The following is a 20228-nucleotide window of genomic DNA, read 5'->3' as shown; positions in this document are numbered from 1 at the left end:
TAAACTTTTGCTCAAACTTTCCCTAATGAAACTTTCAACGCAACCTTCTCTTACCAAATCAAGAATAGTTTGGGGTTGTTTTTTTTTTTGGGGGGGGGGGGTTGCTGTGAAAAAAAAAATGAACCTGATGTGGCCTGCATCTGTTTACCTTGATCTTAAAAGGCAAATATAACTTTCTGTCTTGACAACCATACCATAGTTTCAGTGTTTTACCTAGTGTACCTGCTTGGTTTGTACGTAGGAAACAACTAGAAAACAGGTTCTATAATTTTATAAAGTGATCAGAATACAAAAGTCCTGAAAAGATAAGATAATCACAACTTCCAGTATAGGGATACAGTAACTCTAAATGTATAAATTAAAATTAAAAATGTGCCTGGAGGATCTACTAAAAATACAGATAGTTGCTTCCTGTCGGTAAAATCTAAAAAATTCAAGATTTTAAAGACTTTTGCAGATTTTTTTACGCATTTGTCTTCTTATTTATTTATTTTTTATTTTGCAAACTAGTTTGAAGGGTTTTTTTTTCCTAACTTTCTGCTCTTATTTTTTTTTTTTTCTGTTTTTGACCACCCCTCCAAGATCTAATGCCATCCCTTAGAAGTTTCGGATGGGTGGGTGGAAATAAATGCCGGGCTTTGGTTTGCTAATATTAGAGGCAAGATATACCAAGTGTACAGTATGCGAGATATTATCAGGGCTGGTCCTACCTTATAGTTGTTATATCTGATATTTGGTTGTCATTTCCCACAAATTTCCTTAATAACCATTTCGTTTACTCACGCACATTTACAGTGTAGGGGAGGGGATAAAGGGGCCGGGTTATACAGACAACGGAAACGGAAATAGTCGGGATGTTAAGCTTATTGGTTTCACGATGACTGGGATTCAATGCATAAAAATGTTACAGAAGTAATTTTTACGACAGCAATATGATGCATTTCCATACAATTCTCCGCGGGATTGTATGTAACGGATATGTCCGGAGAAAAAGGAAAAAGCCATCCTCGGATTTTCTTGCCGAGGTATTAAGCAAGCGATGATATGATTTTTGGTCTGAATAAGCAGTCACTCTGAGTGTAAGTATGTATTATTTGACGCAAACATTATTATGTTGTAGCTCGCCATCACATTATGTTTTATCGGATAAGATCCCTACCCGTTCAGTGATTTGTCACAAGTACTGCACAGCAGCAAGAAGTTCAACCCTGACAATCTATTCAAACTATTTTATTAATAATATTCACAATATGATTATTTAGTTGCTCACTCACTTTCTTAGAATTCCTTGAGAGGAAGGCTAGTATTTTCCTGTCAGACATGGTGGTATTTTCCATTGTGTTGTGCAACTTAGTTAGATAAGGGGTATTTATTCGGGCAGGACTTTCCCCAAAGACAAGAGTTTTTTTTACGGGGAATTTACGACGCCGCGACATCCTAGCCATGTGCGCGTGCGTGCGGACAGGACGAGGTTTGGATTGTGTATCTTGCAGACGCGAAGCTTCTCTGACGAAGTTAATATTCTGGACACTGGGGGCGCACTCCTTGCCTTAACTTGCTATATTCAGATAAAAATTCAGAGAATATGAATGATTTAGTACAACTAACGACACGCTTAAGGGACACAATATGACTGCATTTAAAGAGGATTTGCCTTCTGTAAACTCATTATGAAAATATGGACAACAAAAGTGACAATGTCACGATTTTAATTCACTCACTTTCTTAGAATTCCTTGTGAGGAAGGCTAGAAAGTTAATATTTTCATTTATTCACATCTTCCATCATTTTCTTCAAAAACTACTTTATTAACATAACGATTTTACACTGTATGTACTGGAAAATAATAAGAAAATATGTTATTTACAATTCATAACTGGACACAATATGGTACAAAGTTTACAGTTATCTTATGTTTGAACATCTCCATGATATCTTCTTTAAAATTTACACATAAATTTTCTGTTTGACTGTATATGTATTTTCAGCAAGTACAAAGAAGGACAAAGTCTTCAGACTTGTTGATGGAAACTGTGTATAACAAAGAGTGACTGATTTAAATAATGTTATTGACCTTGATGAGGTACATTATTTATCATGCTTGATATCGATATTAAAATAATAAAGTATGCCCTTGTGGAAACTGTTCATGTACATATCACTTTAGTATGGGACAATACAATTGGGAGTAGCCAATATCACAAACACAATGCTACACATAGCGACATACCAGTGATTGAAATCATCACTATCGGCGACAATATTTGAAGTAATATAAGGCCATTGTAAGCTAAGAAAGTTGTACTTAAGATTAATGGACGGCTTGATCTAAAGAATTTTACAAGACATGGACGGTGGTTTGATCATTAAAGCTGTCAACCCAGGATCCACTCTTTATCTCTCTCTTGTGACAGGTACAGTAAATTGCTTTCTTTGGAAATTGAGCAGCTTTTACACCTTGCAAAATCTAGAGTAGGTATTTGAATCACCTTACCCACCCATCCCCCCCCAACCCCCCCATGATTTGGATGACAAAGAACTCACACAGAAGAACAGATAGCACCTGCTGGCCTCTTCTCGATTTAAGAAACCGATTAGGGAATCTCATGTAAAATTCACAAATTTGTGTTGGTTGCCAGCCAGGTGTGAGTTAGAATACATCCTAATGAAGTACGAATATAATTATCAAATCAGCTGGGAACGGGAGTTTATAACATGCTGGTGTAGATGATTCGATCTCACCCTAGCTTTCTTCCACTGAGTTCTACCTCTCCTCAATCATTCTGGTGGATATGGCATAAGATTGTCTAGGACTTTTATAGGAGTCAAGTAGGCATACTCTAAAAACCCATGAGGTACAAATAACAAACAAATCTCTCTCGCTTGCTCCTGAGACACTGGACGGTCTGTAAACACTCACTGTCTCTGGACGGTATATGACTATCTAACTCCCAGCCTCTACACTTATTCATCTTCCAAAAAAAAAAACAGGGAGTGAAAAATATTTACACAAGTCAAAAGTGAGGATGAAGAATGGTGTGGCCTAGAGCCTAGACTTAAAGATCCGTCACTCAAAGACGCTCTCTACGCTCCCCTCCTCCTCTAATTCTCCTCTAACGCTTTCCCTCTACTGGGGAGCGTAGAGAGTGCCCTTGAGTGACGGATCTTCCAGTCTACCTAAAGCCCAGTCTCTTGACATTTTCAGCTATATTGCTCCATATACATCTATATGACATCAACTACAGTACAGAAAAGGAATAATTACGCTTTGTTCTATGTTTGCCCTGAACCTTAGAGGGAGGAAGTCGTCTGTCTGCAGCTGCACAACTTGATTGTCAATAAACATTGCCTCTTCCAAGGACTGGCAATGAATGTGGAGAAAATGTTAAGCTAATTCAGAATTTGATGCATGTTCATAGTTCACCAGTTTTGCACTGAGCTCTCAAATCACTGCAAGACTTCCCCAAAAAATTTTGGTTGAGCCCTTTTGTTTACATGAAGCTGCTTTAGCCACGGTCACCAGTTTTGACACAGCGATCACTTTATAATTGTAGATATGCACTAGGGATGTCAGGATATGTTATGCATACCAACAGACCGTTGTATGGGTCCCATATGCACAGCCACTGATAGGATTACCCCCTCCTTTCAAATCAGCTGTAGTGAAAGTGTCTCTCTGATCAAAATGGTGATGCAGACCCACTGGCAGCTGTGCACATTTTATGAATGATTATCACGCTGAATATTTCACTGTGATACGGTACAATCCCTAAGGTGGCTTGAGTTGGCTACAATAAGATCTTTATTAGCTGTTCATTACTTCTTTGAGTTTTTTATTTTTGGTTACTCATGATATAGAATTTGTTAATAGAATTTGAGGAGTTGCATAGTGTATGTACACTCTAATTACAAAATTTCAAGATGTTCTTGAAAAGGGTTGAGTTGACTGTACTTTGATCAATGGCAACACTTTTGCAAGCTGGTAGCTAAAAAATGGATTGAGTTTGGTATTATATGTTCTAGACGAATTCATACAAGAAAGATTCAGTTGTACAAACAAACAGTTGTAAATATGAATGGGTTTCTTGGTTCTAAAATGAACTGGATGGAGTGGGTGACACTTTGGGATCAAGCTATGAGTTTCTAAATCATGTCAAAGTGGATGGATTTGCAAAATTTATCGAATCATGTGAGTTGTATATTTCTTCATGAATGCTTTCCGTCAGTTGTTGTGTAAAGGTGGTAAACGAGTGACTCGGTGATCAACAAACTCAATGTAGTTTCAATGTCACACACTCAATTTGGTCAGGTACATGTACACTGCTGGTGATATCTCTCATGTTGGCTGTACAGATGGTGTGTTGGACCAACTTCACTCAGCTCTCCCTGTAATCCTCTCAAAACCTTGATTTTGCTACCGCCCTATATTTTTAAATTGAGGGGTGGGTGGACCAATATACAGTTATTTTAGTGGTGAAAGGTTTTAAGGAGGATGAGTGTGGGTCACATGGAAAATTCATTTGTCAGGCTATTGACATTACGGTGGTTGAAATGTGTATATTTCATATCTGCTTGTCAATTTCAAAAGTGCAAAAGTTATTACATGGCCGGATCATCAAGGACAGCACGATATGAAAGTTATTCCTATTGAAGATGACTGTAGATGTAGATGCCCTGGGCTGTTGTTGTTTTACAAAGTGCAAAAATTACAATTTATATATATGGTAGATACATGGGACTGATGTCTACTGCGGCAAAGATTCAGCGTATTTGTCTTCGTATTTCTGCCATACGACATCCATCACTTTTTCCGTCACTTCACTGCGTTCATTCTCCTCCATCTCATCCCATTCTTCCTGCCTGAGTTTCCTTCCTAACACCGCATTCTGATGTAACAGACAAAAGCGTGAATATGAGTAAGATCAGAGGAAACGGCAACATGACATATGATGATGACATCATCTCTTGATATTCATATCTCGTGCAGTGGCACTGTTTACGGTTACAGGTTTGTTACTAAATATAGCTACGCGCATGCGATATCTTCAGTTAAATTTTGCACCTTTCTGATGATGTATAATGTGTTTAAGTTATTCAATACAGGTCACTGAATCAACACCAGTAGACTGTCTTGCCTCAGTCATACAGAAAATACCAATATGTCTACTCATTGGCATACTAGTAAATCATCCACAAAATAATGAGGGATGTTTGTGCAGATTAGACCAGGCTGTGGTTTTGTAATTATACCTACAGAATGTCTTGCACAAGTTCTGCTGCGCGTCTGAAAACCACAGCCAGAAGCCAAGCTATGATTCAAATCACCAGAACATACCTGGGCTTCATCAAAAGCTCTGTTGAATTCTTTGAGATTGGTTCTGGTTTCCCTGTCCAGGGTCTCCCTCTCTCTGGATTCACTGTGACCCACTGTAAACAAAACACACTCGGTAAATTCACAGCCTTACTGGTTACAGTATCGTAAATATTTTGTATCTCTTTTGATTTAAAAGTTAACAAGGAATGTTTTACAGAACGATTTGAATTGAACTCATGTCATGTCATTGACCAAAACATCACTAGGAGAGTTTGTCGTTGCGTGGTCAGCTGCACCCATAAAGTATGATACCAGCTTTCCCAGCATACCGATACATGTAACACAGTATTTGTTCAAGATTTTCACATCCTCATTTTTAGCCAAATCTAATCAATCGGATATTTAGAATTGAATGATATCAGCAATATGATTTGCTCTTAGTTTGATTTTGCAACATTAAAGCGCAAACATTAGGCATACAGGGAAATTTAAGTATTCTTCCTCTGATAGTTTATGGGAACTTAAATTTGTCAATTTCACTTACCATGAGTACAGCAACTGAATTGGTTTAAAATTTGAAAAGGAAGACCCCTGATTTTCACATAAAACTATGAACTAAAATTCACAGCATTCAAAACTACGGTAGTATTCGATGTATACTTACAGTAGTTGATGCTATCCATGACTCTTTCCAACAAGTTCAAGGTAACTGTCTCCGCATGCTTTCTCCGGCCACTTCCCGGAGGTGGTGTCCGTACCTGCGGGCCGCCTGGAGGGGTGGGGTTACCCCAGGTCCTGGTGTCGTGAGTAGCCGCAGAAGGCGGTGGTCTTGTCTGCTCTTTGCTGCAAAATAATGATGATGCATTCTTTCACACATGAAATCACAGTTAAGTTGTAAATGAATAATTTGGCATGTTACTGGTTTTCCTCTATCTTGATATGAACTTCCTGGACGCCTTTGTGAGTTCAAGGTAGAATGCCCCTAGGGGACAGATATTCTGACCCTCAAACTTTTCCAAATCTTTTCTTGATACACCATTTATGGGGGTTCATTTTTAAGGTCTCTGAGTAAGAAAAATTTTCACAATCTTATTTTTTTGAAAATCGAAAATCTTATTTTGCACCATAGAGTTCACATAGGGATTGCAGCCATTTTGAATTCCAAATATTAGTAAATTTAGGTAATTTGTTTCTCTAGTATCAAATTTTGCATGGTGACCCCGATGTTTATTCTTGATTTTGAAAGAGAATGGTTCAAAGATTCCTCGGGGAAAGTTTGAGCAAAAGTTAAAGTCTTTCACTTTTGAGGCGCACACTACCTTAATTTACACATGGATGCTATGCTACATCTAGTACTTAAAACGCAACATTATTGTAGTCATTTATGCAAAGTACTTGAATGAATGTGCAACTCTCACAAAGAATGACCCTCCATCAATAGAAAATATTCTGAGCTTACGAATGGTAATAATAAAATCCTTCTATCAGGTTTTTACGTCTACAGCCTTAGATAAGAAAACTGTACACTTCTCTGAATTAATCATAACCTGTTTTCTTGTCTATACTCCTGAAAACTGCTTTCATAATGGACTGCAATAAGCACAAAGAACTTGATATTTCGATCTCATCCTATACTGACCTTTACAACATAAAGTAACAAACTTCTATCACCAAATTTTTTCCGCACATCAATCTATTAACCTCTGATGCCTTAACTTGTCAAACAATTCTCTAATTTACCTTGCTTTATAAAAGTGCTTGTTGAGTGAGTTAGCATGCTATCTTCTGTAACAAGGGGTGCAAAAACTAACAATGGTTCTAGCTAACTGACAAGATGATAGCTATTCCAGGTGGCAGCCTAGTGCTGGTTATGTGAGAACTACAACTACATCAATAGGAAGCAGCCCTGAGCTTAGGAACTATCTGGATATACGGTATTGCCTGGCTATTTTCTCATAATCCTGTATTTGAATGAGAAGAGAAAAAATGGATTCATAAACCTCACATTGCAAAGACACATATATTTGTTTATTAATAACAAGCGGTGAACCACATTTGGTAACTTCTAGAAACAATATTTTTCATACAAAGAATGTGCACGTCCTTGTTAGCTGGTCTGTTGTGATATTTTGTCAGCTACTATTGTCTACAAGAGAATCAATCACTTTTTACAGAAGATGAAAATATGGCGGACTGACGGCATAGGGTTTTATGAAAGGTAGAGAAAATGACTCACTCACCTCTCTCTTGATGGTGGCTGATAGGGAGGCTCTGTCTCTTCGGGCCATGTTCCAAGTGGTCTCTGTAAAATCACATGTTGAAAACATCCATTCATTGAGTGTGGTAAAAAGTGTACACACAATTCACATGGATTATTGGATGAGTTACTGCAGCATCGAAGCAACATATTAATAATTGAAAGTATGCATATCGGGTAAGGATATTTGGAAAACATAACATGTCTCAAAACTTCATGTTCATGTTTCGTGGGAAACCAGAATGTTTGAAGAGCTGTAAAATGTGTGAGTTAGGTTGGCATGCATATACAACAGTATCTGTACCATGTCAAATGAATATGTTCTGTTAAATCAAAGTAGCATTACCTCCTTCATCTTTCTGAGCTCGTCAATTTCTCTTCTCAGTTGTTCAATTTCTTCCTTGGCTTGTCGTTCACTCTCAGCTCTTCTTTTCTTTTCCTACATTGAAAAGAAAATGATAATCTTTCCAGAGGGGGCCAACATTTCACATCAACTGCAGGGATGACAACTACTGCACCCAGCCAGCAAGCTATTTTTCTTTCAATAGAAATTGAGTTTTCTCGGACAGATACAAATGTCAAGTATAGTTGGTTTGTTTCACTTTGTCTTGCCTTTATGGGAATCATTGGCAATCATTGGAAACGAAAAGTTCCTAAGTATTTTTATGACCCAGATTGTTAGTCCTACGACACAGATGCCACAAAGTGTTCCAGTGAAAATAAAACGCTTCATGACATATCCAGCTAAAATAGCACACAGTGGCGAACAAGTGTTTATCATGGAAACGAACATGATCCTGTCAAAATTTGTTATGTTAATGTTTTCAACCCCCATTTTCCTCTCCAGAGGTCCAACTTTACCATAGAAAACAATGGCATTGATTCAAATCACTGTTGGAAAAGGGCTAATGAAGAATGAGCCTCAGGGACAGATATTCACTCATACAAGTGAGCTCATTTTGAAACTGTTGGACAAAATATAATTTTCATTCTATGATATTTGTAAAAATCGAAAATTCAGTTTTATATATAGAGTTGACACAGGGATGGCAGCCATCTTGAATTTCAAATATCAGTAAATTGAAGGTAATTTTTTTCTCTAGTACCAAACTTTGCACGATGACCCCTGATTTTTATTCTTGATTTGGTAAGACAATTGTTGAAAGTTTCATGGAGGAAACTTTCAGCGAAATGTGAAAGGCTTAAACTTTCAGCGAAAGTTTGACCCTTTCACATTTGTGGCGCATACTACCTTGACAGGAATCAAACCCAAATAACACTAAAACTAGGACTTACAAACTCCAACTGATCTTCCAAGTACATTCTTTCCTCTTCAATCCTTTTCCTGTCTTCTGCCATCTGATGTTGAAATCTCTCCTCTTCCTCAAGCCTGTCTTGCAGTTCTTGCTGTCTCCTCTGTTCCTCAGCTTCCCTCTGTTCCTGCACAGATCTGTCAAAATATTCAGCATATTTTATAACATGTTTAACTTTATATCATTTTATTACCCATCAGTACAGTACAAATATTAATCTTCCATATATATATCATTAAAATATGTTTCCAGGTTCTTCACGAGAGATTTTGAAGGTGGGTCACCCCTCATTTTTTTGAGCAATCTATTCATTGGTTTGACAACTATACAAGTGAATATATTTTCACATCAAAAGGATATGCAAACTATGTACTGTTATGTAAATTGGCTGCCAATGTGTTTGCTCGAGCTGTGAAAAACACTATCATCAACAAATTCTACATCAGTCGTACAAAACATTTAGAAGTTCTTGTAATTGTTGGAACAAAATATTTAGTTGTGAAAGTGTGATAAATTGCAAGTGTATGCATCCACACAAATATTATTTTCTCATATAAGGACAATAAAGACAGCAAACTGTAACATACTTGGCATTTTCAGAAAAACACAAGGTAATTTCATGTCATTGTCAAATGGTGGCATCACCTTAATCTCTGTGCTTCTCTCTCTTCTCTGGCAAGTCTTCTGTCATGTGCTTTCTGTCTTGGTGGTATCCTCTCACTAGACCAATGTGTCCACGGACCAGGTAGGCCAACACCTTGGAATTTAACACAAAGCAATGTCAATTACAATTATTCCATGACTTTTCAGAATGGAAAGATTGACTTAACAAGCTTCAAGAAATCAGATGTCACTGTGAGCCATATTTCAGGCACTCAGTACCAGACCAGACATGAAGCTTTTAAGGGGTATGAGGTTGAGGAAAACTATAATCCCTACATTCTGTTGTATCATCAAATGTACCAATAGACAACTCATAGGTTGAAATTTTACCATCGTGGAAAGTTTGAGCAAAAGTTTAACTCTCACAACTCATAACTCGAGTTGTGTACCACCTTTAAGGGCTCTTTTCCTATTTTGGAGAGTTCACTTTGTTATATCAAACAAAAGAATTGTACCACATTGAAGTGGTGAAATGGTTGCATTTTCTGAATGATGCAGTAAAGCATGCCCTTGTAACAAACACTATATCATAGACAGCAGTACACGGTTCTACCACTAGATAATTCATATCTAGTGCAAGTGAAACGATAGTTAATGTCAACGTAAGAAACTACACATGAGGTACAGTATCTATTTAATGGCAATGATTTTCATTATTCCTAAAAATGTACTTACTCTGTGTGGGATCAAGGATTGGCATGTCATTTCTGTCCTTGTTCAGAAGAGCATTCAAGTCTGTGTAAAAATTCCTGTTGATCTGAATTCGGAAAAAAAATTCAAACAAGTGTCTAGGAATTTAGCTGAAGTAGTTTTAAAACTACGTTTCGACATCGTAACTAACCAGTGTGATTCATCGGATATGTATAATGTAATACAGTGCTTGTCTACATAGTGAATGGACTATTCAGCAAGCTGATGTTTTCTCTCCCGAATCTTGCTTGGCTATGAATTTGGCATTTTTTAAAACTGAAAACTGTTGCGTAACATCTTCTTCTCTTCAACGGCATCCATACTCTTACCACAAACCTTATGCATGACAGCACTACCACATTGTGTAATTAAAGTCTGGTGAGGATGATTGAGCAAATTTTTGGAAAGGGACACATAACAACTGACATGTTACTTGTAAACAGACATGAGCCAACATCTGTCTATTGTCTGTCACGGCATTGTTTTGAACCACACCATTGCCAAAGTCTTGGCTGAGTGGTATTTTGAGGTGACATTACAACACCAGCCTTACCTCGTACATGTACTGCTCTTTCTTCAATTTGATTGCATGATCTGCCAGTACTGTTTCAACGCCCACTGGCTGTGAAGAAAAATAACATGTGACATAAATAAATGGGTAAATAAGCAAGGCAAGCAAATGAACAGAAAAACAAAATTGAGTCAGTGTGTGAAAATGAATGAATGAATGAACGTACTTATAGATGTTGTTTGTCAATATTACATGGAATTCGTGCATTTTGACTGAAACTGACATTTAAAATGACTGCTATTAGTTGCAATAAACATAAGCAAAGAAAACCAAGTACATCAAATTCACCTTTATAGCTCCTTCAGTTCTCCAGGACTGTGAACTCATTGTAAATATTGCATACAAGATGATGCAAGGAGGTACACTGTACATTCTAAAAAAAGTTGACCTCTGCAGACAAATTTGCATTGATTAACTAATAAAGCTACTGCCAAGCAGAGGATATCAATCCCTATATAACACTGCAGAGACTGAAAACAATGACTGGGCTACTTACAATATCACACTCTAGAATGTGTTCTCTGAGCAGCATTAGGGTGATGACTGTAAAGACAGGAACGATATCATACTCCGGCACGTCCAATCCTATTATGTACTGATCCCAGATGTACATGACTGTGTCCAGTTGAAGATACCCTGTAAAATTACAATCAAGACAAGCCTGATAAGGTAACTGCATTTACTAATATGGCTATGCCTGATCATTTTTTGTGCAGTCATACGGATACATGTATTTCAATGTAAGATGTAAAGCATGGGGTAACTAAAATACTTTTGTTGGGGGAAACTTTTGAAATAGTCAGTTTAAATATATTTGAGAATTGACACACCAGCATGCTGCATAGCTGCCCCACGAAGCAATAAGCATTTCTCACTTAGAGACGTCTATAGTCATTTCAGTTATTCAGGTATACATAAATATACTATCACTTGATTGAAATTCTCATAGATTTGAATCAACTTTTATCCAAAACTGGTGAATATTTAAACATACCTACAAACAGGCACCTCACCATTGGCCTGATAAGACCTTTTAAACCTGCCACTAGGGTTTCACGAGTTCCCATCTCACCTAAAGAAAAGACAATTTGAGAAAGCTATGAGGAGGTGATGAACCCATAGGCTGCATGCTGGAATAATTCTTGAAAATCGATACAACCTAATTTACATGATTTGGAAGTGTGCTACACATGCTTCAAGCAACTTACTAGAAAGCAGTATTTTGATCAGTGTCACCAACATTTCAGAACTTCATCAAACAGGGTGCTGGGTACCTAACTTTTTATATGAAAGTACAAATTACCCTGAAATTACTGTTTAACCCTTCAACCACAAAGCTCTCTAACTTTCGTTAACAAAGGAGAACCAACACAAAGACATATTTGGGTCACGGTCACTTTTGTGGCATGAAAGCGTTTGGGTATAAAAAGACTTTATCTTCCTTCCCTCCACCATCTCCTCTGCCCCCCACCCCCCAAAGTTGCCAGTAAATATATAAAAACCAAACACGTAAGCAATAGAGTAAAGCTAAGTAGCACTAGAATAATGTGGTATGTAGGTCAATGCATGGCATTCAAATGGAAATACCACACCAGGGGGCTGATTAAAAACACCTATAAAACCTGTGCAAACTGAATGCTTTGTACAAGAAAAACACTTCCATGAACAACGATTTGGGGTACCAGCCTGGGTTTTGACTTTCAATAGTCTTAATACATGCCAGCTAAAAGCAAACCACAAAGTTTTTGAAGGCAATTCGATAGGGATAAGATCAATCTACAGAGGAAAGAGCTGCAGCATATACAGGGATGTCTTCTTTCAATACACTATATATGTAGTTCATATTAAAAAAGTGGGACTTTTTTCACTTTTTCTGCATAAACATAAAATGTTCATTGATATGAAGAACAAGGATGATGGGGCATAGAACAAAGGGATGGTGGGCCACAGAACACAAGGATGGTGGAGCCACAGAACACAAGGATGGTGAGGCACAGAACAAGGATGGTGGGGGCACAGAACACAAGAATGGTGGGGGCAAAGGAGAGGGACAGGGGATTGTTAATCCTCTTTCTCAAAAGAGATAACAGATCATAACTGTGAAGCAGGCTCTGTGAAGGGATATCTACAGCTAAATACTCAGTGAACTTGTAGTTCTACTTCCCACCAGTTCTATTTTATTCAACAAGATTGTCTCTTACATGCATATCTGTGTTCTGAATATGGACTATCATTTGTGAAATATTACTTGTTGTGAACCTGGTTTTGTGAAATTTAGGAAAAAATGTCACTCAATTGAGAGAGTCATTTGATAAATTATTAAATGTGGAACTGTGGGAAATAGAGGATTAATATTTCATGCAAAAAAGACATTCCGTGCGCATTGCTTTGAACACAAACAATAGGTCAGGAACATGCAATGACACTCACTCTACAGGGTGCATGAAGGTGAAGCTGACATTGTCAACAGACAGCCTAATATAACATGCTTAAATAACTTACTCTTTCTCTTTGAACTCTTTTTAGCTGTGTGTATTCAGAGAAGAGAAATTTCAATGAAGTTCATTATGAAATATTAAAAGCTATTGGCTGTCAAACAATATTACCCTGAAACTATCAAAATATTATTTTCTGAAAAAGAAAAACCTTTTACCGTACTCGTCCGAGTATAAGCCCCGGTTCGGCAACACTAAACAGCGGTAAAACTAGGGGAGGGCTTATACTCGAGCAACCCCATGTTATCTGGCATGGACGCTTATTTATGCTAATTTTATGCACGATTTTTTCAACACCACTCGATCTTTGTATCGCTTTCAAAATCGACTTACACATCCAAAGAAATTAATTGTACAATCTCTGAATACAGAAGTGACATTTTCGTGAAATTTCAGCGTCGAAAAAAAACCCAAACTTGAAACAAAGACGTCATGTATGCTGCTGATCAACAGTAGTAATGTGAACAGGCATGCATTGCCCACATCGAAAGGCAACTCATATTCCAATATCAAACTGTCTACATCTTGTGAAAACAAAACATAGCAGTGAAAATTGTAATAGTCACCAGGAAAAGTCTTCACAAATGAAAGGATAATTGCTTCAAACAAAAGAAACTGCATGTTTCAAGCTTGAAAACATCGTGGCCGTGAATGAAAATAAACAATGGCGGACGTGAGTGAGACTATTCTATTTAGGCGACGGGGGTGAGTAGGGTCAAAGAATCAAGATTACTGGAAAAACGTGTCAGTTTCCTTACGATATTGTCAAGGGAACTCCAGTTTCCCGTTGTTTTAACATCTTTTAATAGTTTCTTTATTCTAAAATTAATTTTACCACGTTAAATGACCAAATATACTCTCCTAACCTTTCTGTATTGGAGTTACACTAGGGTAGGGGCTTATACACGGATGTAATGCATTTTCTAAAATCCTCTAAAATCAGTAGGGGGCTTATACACGAGCAGGGGCTTATACTCGGATGAGTACGGTAAAATTGGACCACCAATTTTGATGATCCTGAAATTTGTTAACACCTCTGTGAATAGCATTAGTCAAAGTGACATCCATTGTGCCACTCTGATAAGCAATGTTTTTTCTGTAATTCTGGACTTTTGTTGGACATTTTTGAACAGAGTACTAGTAGTATAAATTACAGATCTCACAAGAGTGTCCTGCAGTGATTTCAAAACAACCGTTCAATACTCTACAATATAATTTCAACACACTAAATTCGCCCTACCTTCTGTTGGAGAGAAGAGATTTTTCAGGTGCGTTGCCAACTCTTCATCGTATTTTTCTAGCAGGGAAGCCACAGAATCTGTGAAATTCTGCATTCCTTCCTTGTAATCCTGTATTTCAAAAATACGTGTGAAGCATCACTAACTCAGTGAAATACACATAATTATTTAAATCAAGCCTGTTTTAACACAAGCAAACAACACAAAGTGTCCTGAAACATGTACTAAGATCAGTTCATTTAAGCAGTGATGTAACCACTCCCAGCCTATAATGGACGAAAGCAAAATTCGCACGGCATAATGTAGGAGGTGAAAGAGGCGAAGCAAAGTATGCTATGGAGTGCAATGTTTGCTTGAGTCCATTTTGGGCCGGGAGGGGGTGCATTATTGTTATTATTTATTATTATTTTATAGTTTTGGCGGTTCCAGTGAATTTGTAGATGTAGAAAACATCTGGGGTCATAATACTAAATAAACAGATCATACATTATGAATAATAAGCTGGAGGGGACGATATCATAATTTTCACTGGCATTGACAAGGCTATAATATAATTGATATTGGAAATATCAATAAAAAGGTTTGATTATATTCTAAGACTTTCTGTCACATATGTATGGTCCAATTGTGAGATGCACGATGAATCAAAATTTCTTCTGAAACACTAACAAACCTGGAACTGTATTTTTTCAAGAAGTATATGTAATTAATCAGGTAATTGACATACATGTACTTCTTGATTGTTACTACTGTAACATTATTGGTATCAACTCTCTCACCTGGAAAGTTATAAACAATTCAAAGAGACAATATTTCCATTTATAGAGGCAGACTTTTGGACTCTCGAAGTCATACGATTCTTTTCTTTTCTATTCTAGAGCTTGTATGGCCTCATTTTGAAACCGCCACAGGAATTTACTTCTTGACAGCCAAAGTTTACTGAGAAATGCAGAGCGAAATATCAAGGGGCACCCATTATGAAAATTATTACAGTTAAAATTTGAAGTGACTTGCTATTCTGATAAGGAAATTGGCACGGTGACACCTGATTTTCTTCTTGATTATGAAAGAATAGTTTAAGGTTCATGTTGCCAGGTATACAAAATGTACCAACAAGGTGAAAGGACTACCTTCATCTGTCGACGTGCAGACAACCTTCATCTGAAACTTTTACGTATCATACCTCAGTCCATGATTCTTTCATATAGCCTGGTCTCTGCTTCATAAATGTAATGTATTCTTCAATGAGCAAAGCAATGCTGTTACGATGGGACAGCTGATCAGGATGGACGGTTGCTAGGGACGTGACGAGGAAAGGAACGACCAGCATGTAGTCTGTATCGTGCAGACTGGTCTGTGTACGCTTCCTGGCGTGATGGTAAGACAGAGTTGATTTCATGGCATTCAGTATACCTGTGTAAGAATGTACAGTGCAATGTTTGTGATCTAGACTTCAATGGCTGACTGCTGAATGTTTTACCTGGGAAAAGCATGTACAGATATGCTAATATCTCTACATGTATGTGTGCACATGTGTGCACATGTGTGTGTGTGTGTGTGTGTGTGTGTGTGTGCTACTGTGAGTGTATCTGAGTGTGTAGTGTACTGTTGCTGATGGAACACAAATGTGTGCAAGGTCAATTTTTGTTCAATATCACAGAGTTGCACATCTCAAGATCTACGCATGTGCATCAGCATGGTCACATCACTGAGGAAACGTACAAGCAGCTTGCATACTGTATAGACTGGGCATATCTCCTAGTTGAGGTGCTCAGTAAAACTCATTCATCCTTGTAACAAAGCATGTGTGCTGCTCCTACAACAACCCACTGATTGTACAGGTCTGTGTACGCAGTGTTGTAAATATATTGGTCATTACTATGCCGTGTAGTTGTACATGTATACAATGTATTTGTTTATTTATGTGACTGAGCCTGAGTTTCGTGCCCACATCACTACCTGTTTTACATGAACGGATACAGTTCTCTGCAAACAGATGTACTGTGTGACGAGGTCTAACATTTTTGCATGTTTGACATACGTTTACAGTGAAACCTGTCTATCAAGGACACCTTCAGAAATGGAAAAAGTGTCCTTAGTATAGAGCTATCCGTAATAGACAGGTGAAATTCTATTCAAAGTGTAACTTTTGGTTCAATAAATCTGTCTAAAGAGGTGTCCTGATTAGAGAGGTGTCCGTAATTACCAGTTTCACTGTACTGTCAGATGACAAACCTGTCATATCTGAAATTGTTAAAATTTTCCTAAATTCGAAACTTCAAAACCCTGTAACAGAAGCTGATATTGAATACCAGCTACATTTAGTGCTGTGTAACTTACAGATCCTTAGTTCTTGAAAAGTGCATTGAACTTTCAGACAAATCTTGAGAATTTTTTTGAAGGTATGTTCAATGTACTTATCCTGAGAGCTACTTCCCAGAAGGAGTTCAGGAGACTTGCTTATTTCGTAATTCTTGTAAAGTTTCACTAACTTACTGACTGATCCTGCGAGTTCTTGGAATGTGTATTCCTCTTCCAATAGTCCTTCACACTTTTGTACAATTTCTAAATCCAGGATTGACATCACATTTTTTGGCTCACTCTGTAATATTTCAACATACTGCTTCTTCACTACAAAACAAAAGAGAATGCATGTGCCTCATGAACATAAACTGGTCAACTCACAGAGAACAGCGCTGTTCAAGGTTACAGGTTTGTTACTAAATATAGCTGCACATGCAAGATATCAGAAACTTCTACTTAAAATTCAGACAAACATTGTCACTGTTGCATGCATGGCTGTTGTTGCCGCTTGTAGTCGTTTTCATTTATGCACCAGCAGTCTCCAGGCCTCTTGTTGGCACATAATTAAATATACACTGATAAATTCCCTACTAACGACTTAAAAGGTTACAATCTGTGTTTGTCTAAAGAATATCATGTGCAAATTTAACAATTTCCTTGTCTAGTTACACGAACTAAGTTCATGAGTCTTGACAGTGTTTGGCAGTCATAACGGCTGCAACATATATCATTCAGTGTTTAAAGCTCCAATAGCTGCAAATGTTTGGCAAATTGATCTCAAAATATCCTTAGTTTTCCATGAGTTTTCTTTGAATAAGACCCATTAGAGACTAAAAGAGTGCTGCCATGACTGTCAAAAGTGGCATGTAAATTCAGAGGTTTTAACATCATTTTAGATTTCCCGCCATTTTCAAAAACTAATCATATGACAGAGAAAATAAAGATTAAAGCAACAAAATGTTGGCCATCGTGTGTTGTGCATACAAGTAAATGGCATCATGCTTGTTTCTGGTTTGATCATGAAGTGTATGTGCAGGAAATACTCTTTTTTGTATTTTCCTGTGGTGGCGCCATTTTATTGGTGCGGCACCCGTTTTATTATTATTAAGCCTGTTAAAACGTGTAGGCATGGTCCGAATCAGTGAGCAGTAATACTTCAATACATGTCCTTCAATTAACACATTTACACAAACCAACTTTGGTTTGAAAATAAAATCATGAAAATAATGCATAAAATTAGCAGCTATTGGAACTATATTACAACACATAAGGGTCACATTTCCACTTATTTATAATGCAAGGTTCATGATTCAGTCGTACCCTACACAATACTTACAATGAGGATTGTGCAGGAACAGCTTCCATGCAATCTGCCTGAGTCTGTCCGGCAAGGCTTGGTTCAGACACAGATGCAGTTTGCTCTTCATTTCCGGCCATTTCTTAAGCAGCGCCACCGCGCCGTCCCTGGCGTGGTTCAGAACCAAGTCGGACTTGGTGATAACTGGGAAGTCTTCAAGGAGTTCCCTGGCTACCTGGTTGTTGAGATGTTGATCTAGGCTGTGTGACACTGATGTTTGTAGTGTTCGGAACGACTTGCCTGAAAGAATTTAATGAGGAATATAATTGCTCACATTTGGACCTTAAACGGCAAGATCCAACACACAATGAAATTTGAAACTTGGTTTAAACTAAGCGAATTTTTCAGGAATGAAATCCTTTATCCAACTTTCATTCCTCTTAGAGTTTCATTTGGTGAGTTTTAAACATAATTAAAATCAGTAAGAAGGTCAAGGAAAAAACGCAGAATAAATGCAAAAAATTCTGCCTTTTTAACTACTTCAAAATTATAATGAAATCTTTACTTCTTGTGACTGAAAAAAGTCACAACATCAATCTGCATTCAACCAGGAATCTTGTGTTTAAAAATATGTTATGTTTTGTACAAATTCTGCTTTATACATACCGTGCTGTATTGCCTTGGCGGCTCTTTGCATAAAAAGTGTCTTCTCTGCTTCTGACAGATCTGTGAAGTATGTGATCTTGCTTTCCGTCAGTTGCTGTTGTATAGCATCAAAGAGCTCTCGTGTCAAAGCACCCCATTCCTATAAATTTGAACATAAGATTAGCAAAAATTCCCAGAAGCTTGATACCTCACATTTATGTTTCAAGTTCTCTGCAGGGAATAGCGCAGTTCAAATTTACAGGTTTGTTACTAAAAATAGCTGCATGTGTGCGACAGTGGACACTGCTGTTTAAAATGTGGACAAATTTTTATCAATGTTTCTTTTGTGGCTGTTTTTGCAGCTTGTACTATGAGTCGTGAATATGTGTTTTAGCATTCACTGTTATACTAGTAGTAGTCGCCTACTAAGATGTGTTTTCGTCGTTCTTGCATGCATAATTTTAAAAAGTGTAATCTAAAAATGCGGACAAACATTTATTTTTGCATATTAACAAGAGAACACTGACGTCAACTGTGAACAGCTCTATACAAAGACATAATCTTTGTTTGACATATTCAATCGCGACAATGTTCTTTACTTGCATGTACAAGTCAAATGGTTGGATGGACACCTTTCACATACTCAACATTTTTTATTGGTAGCTCCAATGCTGTGAAATGGGTCTAGATTGTTTACAACTGATTCACTTAGTCTTAAAACTAATCTGTTTTAAAGATTTAATGGGCATAGTGGATGGTGGTTTAGGAGACTCTGTCTGAGTGTTTGCAGGGTTGTTCATGAAAGATCATTATCAACATTTTTGTTGTTGTTGTTGTTATTATTTATACTATTATTATCATTATCATAATCATTATCACAACAATAAAGATAGAGATTATTATTATTTCGTCACTACTATTAAAATCATTCTTTTCGTGTTTGTCATTTTCATGATACTTTCAAAGTGTATCTTCAAGTTCTTCATGGCAATATATTTGCCATGCCGTATTGCAGTCTGAAAATCGTTTGTGTTGTGTACAAATTGTATGGTAAAACCGCACTGAGCTCTGAGTATGACAAGTATTGCCCTGGAGTTCAAGAGAATTCGAAAGATCACGAAACAACGAACATACACATAACAATTTTAAATCAAATCCGTGATGGCACACAGCGGGATGTAAACAAACACATTTTGTCAATCATCACAACGGGACTGGATCAACAGCCCCCTCGACGTAACGAATTTACATATAACAGTAAGTGGCCTCGTCCCCTGTGTCTAAAATATAACGTATACTGACCGGATAACCTGTTATTTGAGATTTACAGTCGAGCAGCCACTTCGGTAGCCCGGGAGCTCCAGCCATTTTGTTACCGAGAATGTGAAGCATGCGCACTTGCAACATCCACGACAACAACTATGCAACCAAGCGGTATTTG

The 20228-nt window shown here is 37.5% G+C and overlaps 1 protein-coding gene across 3 annotated transcripts; it reads right to left on the bottom strand.

Annotated features, from left to right (window-relative positions):
• Nucleotides 1–1706: 1706 nt before the first annotated feature.
• Nucleotides 1707–20220, bottom strand: LOC139145508 (uncharacterized). Of its 3 annotated transcripts, XM_070716729.1 has the most exons (18): nt 20090–20220; nt 18809–18947; nt 18182–18442; nt 17038–17172; nt 15725–15954; nt 14544–14652; nt 13311–13334; nt 11803–11880; nt 11305–11444; nt 10791–10859; nt 10223–10304; nt 9530–9641; nt 8868–9021; nt 7918–8010; nt 7555–7616; nt 5979–6157; nt 5336–5427; nt 1707–4886 (listed from the first exon to the last, which is right to left on the bottom strand). In XM_070716729.1, the coding sequence occupies exons 1-18, from the start codon at nt 20192–20194 to the stop codon at nt 4746–4748; spliced, it is 2205 nt and encodes a 734-aa protein (XP_070572830.1). In that variant the 5' UTR covers nt 20195–20220; the 3' UTR covers nt 1707–4745. The 3 variants fall into 3 exon arrangements, with proteins under 3 accessions (XP_070572830.1, XP_070572831.1, XP_070572832.1); XM_070716730.1 differs by lacking the exon at nt 13311–13334 and having other exon boundaries at nt 20090–20219; XM_070716731.1 differs by lacking the exons at nt 1707–4886; nt 5336–5427; nt 5979–6157 and adding an exon at nt 7184–7275.
• Between the last annotated feature and the right edge of the window lie 8 nt (nt 20221–20228).

Source organism: Ptychodera flava, chromosome 12 (assembly GCF_041260155.1).
Source record: "Ptychodera flava strain L36383 chromosome 12, AS_Pfla_20210202, whole genome shotgun sequence".
In the NCBI taxonomy this organism is placed as follows: domain Eukaryota; kingdom Metazoa; phylum Hemichordata; class Enteropneusta; family Ptychoderidae; genus Ptychodera; species Ptychodera flava.
Note: the sequence above shows the minus strand (reverse complement) of the source record. Positions and strands in the feature narration are given on the sequence as shown.

Bases quoted from the DNA above. Each gene is read 5' to 3' on its own strand.
- LOC139145508 (XM_070716729.1), bottom strand. From the start codon at position 20,194: ATGTTGCAAGTGCGCATGCTTCACATTCTCGGTAACAAAATGGCTGGA. The intron at 13,335-14,543 runs GTAGGGCGAATT...GAATACACACAG, and splicing joins TCTCTTCTCTCCAACAGAAG to CTAAAAAGAGTTCAAAGAGA. The intron at 9,642-10,222 runs GTAAGTACATTT...TTAAATTCCAAG, and splicing joins AATCCTTGATCCCACACAGA to GTGTTGGCCTACCTGGTCCG.